Here is a 12632-nt window from a genome sequence, read left to right as displayed (position 1 = left end):
CGAAGGGGACCCTTCGTTCGTCGTCCCCTTCTTCTCCGTCTAGCCATGGAGACGAAGGGGACCCTTCGTCGTCCCCTTCTTCTCCGTCCAGCCATGGAGACGAAGGGGTGCCAGGGACCCTTCGTCTCCGTGACTGGCCGGAGATGAAGGGGACGACGAAGGGTCCCCTTCGTCTCCGTCCAGCCACGACGGAGACGAAGGTGTGCCGGAGACGAAGGTTTTTATTTTTTATTTTTTATTTTTTTAAATTTAAAATTATTAAAGTAAAAGTAAAATAAATATTTTAAAATTCAGAAACCGACACGTAAGCTTCTAAACAGGTAAACAAGTCATTTTTGGTGAAATTGCAACAATTTGTGTTATTCAGGAACCTAATTGTAGTTTTTTTGAGTTGAGTGGCCTAATTACATTTTTTTGTGTAATTGGATGGCCTATTTGACCCTTATTCCTTTTTCAAAAGAATCTGATCTATGGTGTAAAGTCTTCTAGAAAGCAAGCTAGAATCTTGATTTGTTCTTTAACGATTAGAACATTTGTGGAAGACTTGCGTGAACGATAAGAACAAGATAGAATCCTTTTCATTTTTTTTTTGGGAAAATGGTCAAATACACCCTTCAACTTTAAGTAAAAAGTCAATTAGACCCTTAAACTTTTGAAAGTTGCAATTAAACACATTAACATATTAATTTAGTGCATCAAGACCCAAAACTCTAATAATGACCTGCAATAGCAGGTCAATAATGGACCAATGGAACTATGGCAACATTCCGGCAAAGGCGACTGGTTCGGCGTCTGGCGAGCAGCAATTCTTGGGCAGAAATCTAGTGTGACAGCCAATTTCATTGGCGGTGTAGAATTCCGTTCGGCGTTACAACAAATTAATTCCATAATCTCATCGAATTTTTCTTCGACGACATTGATTATGGGTTGAGCAATTTTCTGGTTTAGGCAACAAATTCTCCGGTCAGTGGCTTCGCAACTCCAGCAAGGCAGTTGCAATCTCTCCACCTGGGCAGCACGTTAAATCTAGTGTTCCTTCTTCTACATAGTGTTTTTCCTTCATTCAATTGGTGTGGATTTAGCTAATAGGTTGCTATTCAATTAGCACTTGTCAAATTGCTAACTTGTTGTGATGGTTACGAACAGAGCTTTCAATTTCATTTGGTGCTGTTGAGTAATTAGCTTAGTTAAATTTGGTAATTGTTTAAATGAATTGTATCTACGCCATACTTGGAATCATCATGTTTGGCTGAGCATGGTGCCCTTCTCCGGCGAACTGCTACTCACGCCTTCACCGGAATCTCACCGGAGCTCTATTAGTTCATTATTGACCTGCAATAGCAGGTCACTATTAGGGTTTTGGGTCTTGATGCACTAAATTAATATGTTAAGGTGTGTAATTGCAACTTTTAAAAGTTTGAGGGCCTAATTGACTTCTTACATAAAGTTGAAGGGTGTATTTGACCATTTTCCTTTTTTTATTTTTTATTTTAAGAAAAAGAAAGTGGAATCTGTGAGGATGAAATTGAAACTGAATTTCAATTTTAATGACGAAATTAAATTCATAGAAACTTTGTGGGTTCAAAGTGTAATTAATGCTAAATTTCTAGTACCAAACATTAAATTCTTCGTAATGATTACGTGTTTTCATGGTAAATAAAAGTGTTATTTAGTTAATTCAACTGATCATTATATCGTAAAATTTTGTTCTAGCTGTGCAATGATTTTGAACCATCAGAAGTGATGAATATTTTTTATTTATTTATTACTTATTATTTTTAAACAAATGTAAGAACCTAAGGACCTTATTGAACCTTAATTTATATGTAAATTATGTATATATATAAAAATCTATTGACTTTTTTGGGAGCATCGAGGATCACTCCTTTATTAAAAGCGTGATTCATCATGGGCCCACATGGGCATGCCCTGCGTGAAATGAACGACGCCGTTTACGCTATTTCTGCGGCATCGAGCTCACCGATAAATACCATCATCGTACTCGTCGCGCCCCACTCCAGAACCTACTCTCCATCGTCTTCTTCATCCTCTCTGATTCAGTACACTCTGATCTCTCACAGCCATGGCGAAAGAACCAGTTCGCGTCCTTGTCACCGGCGCTGCAGGTACTGTTGTGACCTTTAACTCTTCGCTGTTCGTTCAGATCTGATTTGTTTTGATTTCAACTCGTTAATCTTTCGTTTTCCTTGCTAATCTCTGAATTTGTGGTTGAAATGATCTTGTGTGTAGTGTATTTATATGATTTGTTAAATTTTGAGCTGATTCTGGAAGGTTTGGTTATATATGTTTCACTAACTGAAGTGATTTTTGAGATTTAAGCTGGGGCTTTGAGATCTGTTGTGTAATATGCTTTTTGTTTTGGATTCGTGTTGATTGCTGGATTTGTTTGTAGCTTTCATCTGTTTTTATGTGTAAGAACTTGCTTGATCTTCAGATTTGTGGTTGAACTAGTTTGCAAATTCAAAACACACATATATATATACACGAAGGAAAGCAAAAGAGCTAATCTAGTGAGTTAATGGACTAGTTTTCTGAGGATAGCATGACATAGTGTGGATATTTATTATCAATGTTATATGCTGCAGATGTGCTAATTAGGCTCTTCCATGGCTATGTGTTCTCTCCAAATGGGTTGGGATGATATTTGTTGCTTTCTATTGCTTTATACTGTGATGTATTTACTGAAAGGGGCTAGTTTTTCAGGACAAATTGGATATGCTCTTGTTCCAATGATTGCTAGGGGTGTGATGTTGGGGGCTGACCAACCTGTAATTCTCCACATGTTGGATATTCCACCTGCTGCAGAGGCTTTGAATGGAGTAAAGATGGAATTAGTTGATGCTGCTTTCCCGCTTCTCAAAGGTTCTTGCTTGTGCTTTCTTTGCTCTCAATGCATCACCATCGCTATAATCCCTAGCCTTTTCCGCTTTTTTTTAATCTGTTATAGGACATCCTTATCTTCCCTATTTTTGTTCTTAGTCATTCTATTTTGAGTTGGGTAGTCATGATTTGCATTGAATTTTATGTGTCTTTTGGGATATGCACTTCAGGTGTTGTTGCTACAACCGATGCTGTTGAGGCATGTACTGGTGTCAATGTTGCAGTCATGGTCGGTGGTTTTCCAAGAAAAGAAGGCATGGAGAGAAAAGACGTTATGTCAAAGAATGTTTCTATCTACAAGGCTCAAGCTTCTGCTCTCGAGAAACACGCTGCTGCTAACTGCAAGGTGAGATGGAATTTCTCGGAACTTGGGGCTACCATTTACAATTCTTGAACAACAATAATAGATAGTTGTGTTCTGTTGTTTAGTTTTTAGATGTCTAACTATATTTTCTTTTTTGATCTGTTTTTCTTTCAGGTGTTGGTTGTTGCTAACCCTGCAAATACTAATGCATTGATCTTGAAGGAATTTGCACCGTCTATTCCAGATAAGAACATTACTTGCCTGACTAGATTGGACCATAACAGGGCCCTCGGTCAAATCTCAGAGAGATTGAATGTTCAAGTGAGTGACGTTAAAAATGTCATAATATGGGGAAACCACTCATCATCGCAGTATCCTGATGTCAATCACGCAACTGTGAAAACACCAGCTGGTGAAAAGCCTGTCCGAGAGCTTGTTGCCAATGACGAATGGTAAGAAACGAATATGTAGTTACGAAATCATCATTCCGTAAATTTCTTCTCTTATTTTTGTTCGATGGTAGCTAATATGCATATATTTTAGGTTGAACGGGGAGTTTATAACCACTGTCCAGCAGCGCGGTGCTGCAATTATCAAGGCTAGAAAACTCTCCAGCGCACTTTCTGCTGCTAGTTCTGCTTGCGACCACATACGTGATTGGGTGCTTGGAACTCCGGAGGTAAATCTTCTAGCTTTAGTTTACGCGATATAAAGTGAGATCATCTTGCGCTTTCGATATTAACAAGTGGCTTATGTCGTGTGATACAGGGAACTTGGGTATCCATGGGTGTATACTCTGATGGCTCGTACAATGTCCCGGCTGGACTAATCTATTCCTTCCCAGTTACTTGCAAAAATGGAGAATGGTGCATTGTTCAAGGTAACCCCTCTACCCTACCCACATTTAGTTTCCATTTTACACATTTCTCGTGCTTTTTGAGACGTGTAGTTCTGTTGTGCATCGAATCCAATTTCAATTTCGTGTTGCAGGTCTTCCTATCGACGAGTTTTCAAGGAAGAAGATGGATGCCACTGCAGAAGAGCTCTCCGAGGAAAAGGCTTTGGCATACTCGTGTCTTTCTTAAGATACAAATCCCGCCTACTCGAGATAGAGATCTTGAGATCTCGAGGTATTAGTGCATTGCTCTGCCGTTCTGAATAAAGTCATGGATATGCACATGGTGCTTCTGTGAGAGTTTTTGTTGATGTACACCTTTCTATTTTTCTTGATTTGAGAGGTGACTGAATTTAGTTTGCTTTGTGTAATTGATGAGTACACTTTGCTGCTCCAATGGTTTCCTAATTTGAACTATACACTTTGTTAAGTATATTCGTGTGTTGCCCTTTCTATTATACTCCCCGTCCCCGCAACCCCGTCCCTCGGGAATTGGAAATACTCTCCGTCCCAGCAACCCTGTCCCTCGGGGAATTGGAAATACTCCCCGTCCCGTCCCCGCAACCCCATCCCTCGGGGAATTGGAAGTACTCCCGTCCTTGTGGGGAATTCCCGCTCTGTTCCCGCCTAATTCCCGCCCGTCCCGCGGGGAAGTTAGGTGGGAACGTGGATTCTCCCGCAGGGAACATGGATTCTCCCGCGGGGAGTTAAGAGGGAACATGGATTACAGGGAACACTCCCGCAGGGAGTTAGGAGGGAACATGGATTCTCCCGCGGGGAGTTAGGCGGGTACGGGGAGGGAACATGGATTCTCCCGCGGGGAGTTAGGCGGGAACGGGGATTCTTGGTACCCGGGGGAACGTGGATTCTCCATACCCAGTCAATTTTTAGTCAAAGTGTTACTAATAAATTAACATACTTAAGAGTATATATAATTTTGAAATATTTAAGTGTTATTGATAGTTGCAAAACAACCCTAAATTGATAGTTGTAAAACAATTGAGGGACTAAATAATTATTCGGGGGCGGGGAGGGGTATTCCTGTACCTGACGAGGAATTACACACATTCCCCATCCTCGTTCCCAATTCTCAATAATTTGCGGGACAAATTGCCATCTCTAATGATATGGTCTTATATCTTAACATTCTTTAATGAATTTGTAGAGTAAAATGTAATCAAAATAAACTTAGCGGAACGACTCGACTTTGAACTCTTTAATATGGCGTACTTATACCAGAGTCAATTTGTTGACATTGTAATTGCATTAGCATTTCACTTATCAACTCTTCAAAATTGTTATCTCAATAGTTAAGTGATCAATAGATTGGAGTTAGAGTTTGAGATAAAGTCTCTTGCCAATTCTTAACTAAACTAATGGGATATTTATATATATTTCCTTGGCATACAATATTGGATATCTCAATCACTCTGAGACTTTAAATTTGACTCAAATTAATTATATTAATAATTTACTTATCAACAACTGTTAAATTAACTATGAAAGTGTAACAATTGAATTTAGTTTATTACCTCTTTAATTCCCATACAATCCCTATATGAATTGGATGTTTTGGCATGATAAGGTGGGAAAAACTTCCCATTTGGATCAACCATGGTGGTCCCCTTCATTCAAATTAAGGATACAATTGACATTTCTTTAAAATTTCAAGTTTTTCGCAATCCGTAATAATCAATTTGATCCATCAAGTTTGAATTGTTACATTGTTGAACATCCTATTCGATCTCAATGGATCGAGTTATATATTTTAAAAATTGTCCAAATTCAATTCATTCAGTTATAACTCGTCAAAATGAATTATGTCATTCACACTTCTAAATTCAACTAAATTCAGACTCTTCTCCTTAAATTTCACAAGATTCTTTCATACTTATTACTAACTCCGTATCGAAAATGTAGCTCGAATAAAACCAAATTTTTCCACACTTTTACCCTTATAAATGTGATCTTGACAAGATATTCTTCCATGGTGTTTGTATTCATATTTGCATCATCCCCTCGCCAAATTTCATTGGTCTATTAATGGAAAAAAAGGTGAAATAATTCCATTTCCTCAGACAGCAAAACAAACACGGAATTGAACATAAATCCTAGACTGGAATCTTAACATATTCTTAATCAAACAATTAAGAAACAGACAAAAATCACAAGTAAAAAGCATAGGTAAAAGTAAATACACTCCCTAAATTTCCAAAGGCATTTAAATTCTAAGTAAACAAAATGCAATGCATCCTGACTTTTAGGTGGTACTTAGCTAGGTATATGTCTTTTGGACGGCATTCTTGCTTTTACATTTACTCTTTGCTACCACCATGATTTGAACCTGCAACCTATGTGATAACAACACAACCATCAACTGCTCAAAGTCACTCAAAATATCATGTACTAGAAGGTAGGATGTAATATTTACCCGTGCGAAGATCGCTGACATCCATGGAGTGGGGGACACGTGAATGACCAATAAATATAATCATGAATGAAGGCAAGCTAGAACTGTACATTTGAATTCAATGGGGTAACTCAAGTGGCAAGTGGGCACTCTTTGTGGGGAAGAATTTCGAGAAAATTTGGGTTCGATTTCCACAAGTGACAATTCCCCCTGGGCTAGCTCTCGTGCCTCTCGGAGCGAACACGGGTGGACCCTGAAAAAAAAAAAGAATTGTTTCCCCAAAAAAAAAAAAGAATTGTACATTTGTCGAGCATCTAGAGGGGTGGACAGGGGTCCTAACTTCCAACAAGAACACCAGGGGCCTACATACCCTAAGTGTTTATACCTAGTATATACATACCTACTTTATTTTTTTTAGTTATTGTTAGGATTCAAACCCTACCTACACCCTGCGGCATTCACTATTATAAAGTTATGACAATTTATACCATGGACCAGCTGGGTTTACCTTGCATTGTAGACCCTAGTCCAAAAATAACATTCAGTTCTGTATCTATAGTTGACACATTCTTACTTGCAGTCAATAGTTTCTATACCTGTAACTATCATATTATGTGTACAGAAATTGTTAATTGTAGGTACATAATTTGTTAATTGAAGATACATAATTTTTGTAAGAATCATCGTCTATAGTATATAAATTGCATGGAATTTTTATCCTTAATCACACTTTGTCATTTTCCAAAAGGAAATTGGGGAGAAGCTTACCGACTAAAGTATGAAAATGAAGGACCACGTAAAGCAAAGTTCCACCTACAAATTGTTGTCATCTATGACCAATAAGTTGACTGAGTTGATCTAATTAAAGAAAAAAGGCCCCAAAAGTCTTGAGATAGATAGCCTCACTTGGACATTTTCATTGATTTTTCAACTTTTTATAAGGACTCTTTGGCATATATGTAATAGCTAGGTTCATTAGTTTGCTGATCTAAGTTGACTAGAAACGTACACTAATAGAGTGTATATATTGCCACGGGTATAATGTGAATGAAATATTAAATATGTTCCGAAAGGAGTTATCGAATAGACAAAACATGATTCTCGCTCTAGAAGGTTACAAGTTTGATTCTTGTCAAAACCCTCTTGATCGAGATTGTCGAACTTCCTAATTTTTCTAGTGTGATTTGTGAACTATTACACAGAAATGACATGGACATGATTTACCGAGTGCACATTATTCAATAGTGACTGTAAGTTTAATTTTCCTCATAAAAAAAAATAATAATAAAGGAAACAAAAGAAGTTACGTATATAGACAACCAAGCCAGCTTGATGGTGTGAATTTGACGATGAATAACTTTTGTCTGTTGTTGAACATGTAATGTTGGTGATGGCAACTAGTAGGGATTGTACATTTGTTGATGGTACGGTTAACTTCACACTAGCTAATTGTACATGTGTGTATTTATTAACAATTTCACCGAACATAGCTTAATTGGTTCACAAATTCAGAATAAGTTTATGAACTTTACATTTTTTTAGCGTATGAACTTTACTTTGTTAGTAATCACAAGTGCAGGGTTTGAATTCGACGAAAGAATCCAAAAAGGAAAGTATGTTGACTTTATTGTGGACACTAGTGTACAAGTGTTTGGGGTCTACAGATCAAGTGAGATATATAGCTTTCACATTGAATCATTTCTCGATATCGAATAATCTTCTTCTAGATAGTTAATGATAGGTAAAATCACCCTAAAGAATAACCCATGCCATCTAAAAGATTAATGTAATAGGTGGAGAATCTCTCAAGTTTAAAATAACATCACAATCTCGATCTTGAAATCGATGACATACTCATTCACATCTTTTTGTTTTCATATATAATGAGATAAAGTTAAGTTTTCCACTTTAGTTTATACTTCTTTGTTTATATTGCATAAAGCTATTTGGAATGCAATCATAAGATTTTTCATTATAATTTATACTATTTTCATTTGTTTTTTTAAAAGTTAGCTTAGCTTTATTGTAAGTTGCATTAATTGTAAAATAATTTCTCACTATGGTATTGACACCTTATCATAGAATTTGTTCATCCTAACTCATTAGGTCAAAGATATAAAGTTTGATGTATTATTTATTCCAATTAGATTTATTAATAAAATATAAGTGTTTTAAGAAGTTTCCTTAATTACGTGACGTCTAAAAATGTTTCAATTTGATACCTTACCTTAATGAGCTTCTTCACCATCGTCTTTAGGTAGAAAGCTAAAGGCATCTACAATAGTGTATTTTAAGTGGTTTTTACTTGGCTAAATGTATTATTTAGGGGATTATTTTTTGGTGGTTTTTCATAACATAAGCACCTGGATTTTGCCTGTCACGTGGAATCCATCAAGATTCAAAATCTGCAAAACTTTGTCGAGTGTGTAGCAAAACTAGTACCCAGATAAGCGCATGCAGCCGTCCAGCGGGTGCGTTAATATGAAGAATTTTTATTTTTTTTCATATTTTGTTTTGCTTTCCCCCTCCATCTTCTCTTTCTTAGTCGCACTACATGTAAAAACTCCTCAAAATATATGCCTATTGAAAATTTTCTAATAATTTCTGTCACTCTTTATTATACAACTCTCACCATCTAATTTTATTCTATTAATCAAAACAAAACTAAAAATTGAATAATAAAATATGATATGAGTGTCAAGACTAATCTGATGTACTTTCTTTTTGTTACTGCAAAGAATTTCATTTAATTATTCAATTGTACTTTTATTTTTTTCTTAGATTAGGAAGAAAAAAAAAAAAAAAGAAAGAAGAAAACACATAATCAACTTTTATTATTATTATTATTAAAAATAGTCAGCGAATAATTCCATAATTTGAAATATTCATTGGACATCCTTTGTCCCAAACTGAAACACCTTTAATCGAGAAATTGATTTGATAACCATAAAATTTCAAAGACTCTTTGTTAGAGTTATTTGTTGATTTTCACGATTTGAGATATTCAACTATGGATAATCTAAGTTGATTACCTCTAGTAGTCCTTTGTCGACTAATACTATAAAGCAAATTTCTCTCAACTTACATGCACTTTCAGATAGCTACTGTAATTTTCTCGTAAATCAAAGTTTAAAAAAAATTTCACTTTTTTAGTGTATTTTTTTTCCCTAAATAGTAAACATCACTAAGACACTAACTCTATGCTACAGCCTATCAGAACTCTGGTAATTCTGGCAATTCACCAGCCGACCGGACAAAAACGTTGTACCAAAAGTCCATGTCATCATCCAACGTTGTCGAATGCCACATCATCCTGTCCACATCATCACTGTTCGCCAGGCTGGCGCCCACCACCGGGAACTCGTCCACTTGCACCCAAGGCAAACCCGCCGCCGCCTCTTCCGTCCAGAAGCTCTCGTCGATCTCCGGCAAGTACTCCGGCGACGAGTTCACGTCTTCCTGCTTCACCCCCACCGCCGGCGCGTCCACCGCCACTCCCTCCGTCACCGACGACATCTCGCTCGACGCCGACGACGACCTCTCCGGCGACGACACCAAAACATTCATCCCGGTAGACCCATCGTCCTCCGACGTCGTCGTGCTAGAATCTCCGGCGACGTCACCGTCACCGGCGACGGCGCCGGCGACCTTGCCGGAAAATTGTCTCTTGGCGTTTTGAGGCGACTGATAGCCTTTCAGCTTCTTCTTCAAGTGGGTATGCCAAACATTTTTAATTTCGTTGTCCGTTCGCCCCGGCAATCTCGCTGCAATTGCAGACCATCTGAAAAGAAGCACAAAATCCCAAAATTAATTAACATTAATTAATTAAGATAGCGATGAAGCTTAATTAATTATTGTTGTCACAACATCCTAAGGAGATACGAGCCATAAATACCAAGATTTTACGTTTGTCTTGTTTGGGTTTCATAGATCCACAAATGAAACCAAACAATATTTTAGTAATGCATAGTTGTATATATATATATATATATATGTATTAAATAAGATGGATACTTCTTGGCTCTTGCTTGTTTTTAAATCACACATTTAATTATCTCAAAATGTCATATTAATGAATAAATTACGATAATTCAGCGACTTTTTAGATAAGAGGATTGAAGACTAATGTCTAGTACTTACAAGAAATTCACTATATTAATTATGTGAAACTCTTAGCGGACCGGACTGTTAGGACTGAATTAGGTGTTTTGCCCTTTTTACTTTGTTTTGAGTAATGATTACTACCATGGGCATTTCTAAGTAAAGTTAGGGTAATATATACTATATATTCAACTTTGATGGCTATGATCACTATCAAGTATCAACTTGCCCTAGGTTTCATAAATCTTGAAAAGAAATGAGAAAATGATGGGTAACGATATGAATGATGTATTTCTGTCAGGATTGAACAAAATAAAATTATACATTTATTAGTATAATTGTTTATGCTTGTTCAACAAGCTCCTCACGTGTGCGGGTGAAATTATACATTGGAGGGTGGTAAACATACCTATTGCCAAGCATTTCATGTAACTGGATAATGGTGTCTTCTTCTTCCTTGGTGAAATTCCCCCTTTTGATGTCGGGTCGCAGGTAATTCGTCCATCGAAGCCTGCAACTCTTCCCGCACCTCAACAGTCCTAATAAAAACATCATTAAAAAAAAAGAACATCAGATTAATTAACAATATTAGCTTGCATTTAATTTGTTTCATCATCTAATCTTCTACTCCAAATTCCCAGGGTTAGAATATTAAGTCTTACCAGCTTGTTTAGGAAGAGCTCTCCAGTTTCCATGGCCGTTCTTCTGAATGTAAGAGATCAGAATCTGATCTTCTTCAGGAGTCCATGGCCCTTTCTTTAGACCCATTTTTTCACAGCAGGGAGCTCTCACCATCTTCACTCTCTGATCTGCAGAGTTTGAAGCTGTGATGGCTATGTTCTCTCTTTGTGAAAATTTGTCCTGGGGAGAGAGAGAAATGGATGAGGGGAAAGAGCAATGGGAGGGTGGGGTATTTATCATGACACGGCCGCAGATATTCCACTTTAAAAAGGAGCTGTCTAATAGTCCAACCATGGCATCTCATGTCCCTAGCTAGTCTTTCCTTGTACTTTCCTAGAAAATTCTTGTGAACTAAACAATATAAATAAATAAGGAAATGGATATATGAATAAATCATACTAACAAGTATTTATTGCCATAGTATATTATAAAAGTTCATATGAAAATTTCACATTACCACCTAGCTAGGTATACGATACATATAATTGATGAGACGAGTTGAGCTTATTATACCTTGTTGGATGGAGTTGCGGAAGACTATACGTTTATACTAGTCTCATTTCCCTGTTATTTATCAAAAAGCAGGTGTAAAATCCTCTTCACAAGCTAGGACAAGGTCTTTACTTTAATTTGGATAATTCGCTTAGCATTTCTCAACCAATGATCAGCCTTGCACAGTTGCACCTTTACCAAATGTTACCCGCATTTAATATATTATTTGTAACTACCTCCATTATCTTTTTTTTTTTTTTTTTTTTTTTTTTAAAGTTGAGGAAGTAGAAAAAGGACACATTCTCATTATCATAAACTATCATTCTTTGATGATTTAGGAAAAGACCACAATCTCTCTATCCTAATGCGCGTTCTGAGTGAAGCACACCTTGTGACTCTAGCTCACAAATGACCATTAGAATGCAAAGTAGTCCAAGTTGTTCATAACTGATCGACTCAATTCAAAAATGCTAATAGACAACTTTCATAGAGCGTTTAACTTAAAACTTTAAAATTATTACTTCGGTATATCTTATTTAAAAGCAATATGAAAAAAGAAAGAAATTAAGAAGGAAGTGTAAGTTAATATCTGCCAATTAATCAAAGTTACAATCCATATTCTCTACGCAATGAAATTGAATTTAAAATGATGAAAACAAAAAAAAAAATGTTTGAAAACATATGAATGGACCAATAACATTAAAAAAAAATGAAGACAAATTCCAAGAGGAGATGTATATAATAATAATAAATAATAAAGAGTTAATATGAGATTTGTTCTAAGTTGTTTAAGTCAATATTTTAATGGGGAAGAAGTTGTCGTGAAGTGATTTGGTAAACAGCACCAG

General features: G+C 36.6%; 2 protein-coding genes across 2 annotated transcripts; one reads left to right on the top strand and one right to left on the bottom strand.

Moving 5' to 3' along the window:
- The first annotated feature begins 1971 nt into the window (after positions 1 to 1971).
- On the top strand, positions 1972 to 4533 carry LOC116002468 (malate dehydrogenase). Its single transcript, XM_031242614.1, has 7 exons — positions 1972 to 2126; positions 2725 to 2883; positions 3072 to 3247; positions 3380 to 3657; positions 3749 to 3884; positions 3974 to 4085; positions 4196 to 4533. The coding sequence occupies exons 1-7, from the start codon at positions 2084 to 2086 to the stop codon at positions 4288 to 4290; spliced, it is 999 nt and encodes a 332-aa protein (XP_031098474.1). The 5' UTR covers positions 1972 to 2083; the 3' UTR covers positions 4291 to 4533.
- A 4841-nt stretch (positions 4534 to 9374) lies between these two features.
- On the bottom strand, positions 9375 to 11498 carry LOC116001641 (transcription factor MYB4-like). The gene is made up of 3 exons (XM_031241535.1): positions 11274 to 11498; positions 11021 to 11150; positions 9375 to 10291 (listed from the first exon to the last, which is right to left on the bottom strand). Exons 1-3 carry the CDS (start codon positions 11404 to 11406, stop codon positions 9724 to 9726), a joined length of 831 nt encoding a protein of 276 aa, XP_031097395.1. The 5' UTR covers positions 11407 to 11498; the 3' UTR covers positions 9375 to 9723.
- Between the last annotated feature and the right edge of the window lie 1134 nt (positions 11499 to 12632).

This window comes from Ipomoea triloba, chromosome 13 (assembly GCF_003576645.1).
Source record: "Ipomoea triloba cultivar NCNSP0323 chromosome 13, ASM357664v1".
NCBI lineage: Eukaryota > Viridiplantae > Streptophyta > Magnoliopsida > Solanales > Convolvulaceae > Ipomoea > Ipomoea triloba.
This window is presented reverse-complemented; position numbering and strand designations above follow the sequence as displayed.

What these genes read in the sequence shown, in the direction of transcription:
- LOC116002468 (XM_031242614.1), top strand. Translation starts at nt 2,084, where the DNA reads ATGGCGAAAGAACCAGTTCGCGTCCTTGTCACCGGCGCTGCAG. An exon ending in ACGCTGCTGCTAACTGCAAG is followed by an intron (nt 3,248 to 3,379) that starts GTGAGATGGAAT and finishes TTTTTCTTTCAG; the next exon opens with GTGTTGGTTGTTGCTAACCC. An exon ending in AGAATGGTGCATTGTTCAAG is followed by an intron (nt 4,086 to 4,195) that starts GTAACCCCTCTA and finishes TTCGTGTTGCAG; the next exon opens with GTCTTCCTATCGACGAGTTT.
- LOC116001641 (XM_031241535.1), bottom strand. Translation starts at nt 11,406, where the DNA reads ATGGTGAGAGCTCCCTGCTGTGAAAAAATGGGTCTAAAGAAAGGGCCA. An exon ending in AGCTCTTCCTAAACAAGCTG is followed by an intron (nt 11,151 to 11,273) that starts GTAAGACTTAAT and finishes TGTTTTTATTAG; the next exon opens with GACTGTTGAGGTGCGGGAAG. An exon ending in CATGAAATGCTTGGCAATAG is followed by an intron (nt 10,292 to 11,020) that starts GTATGTTTACCA and finishes GCTTCTTTTCAG; the next exon opens with ATGGTCTGCAATTGCAGCGA.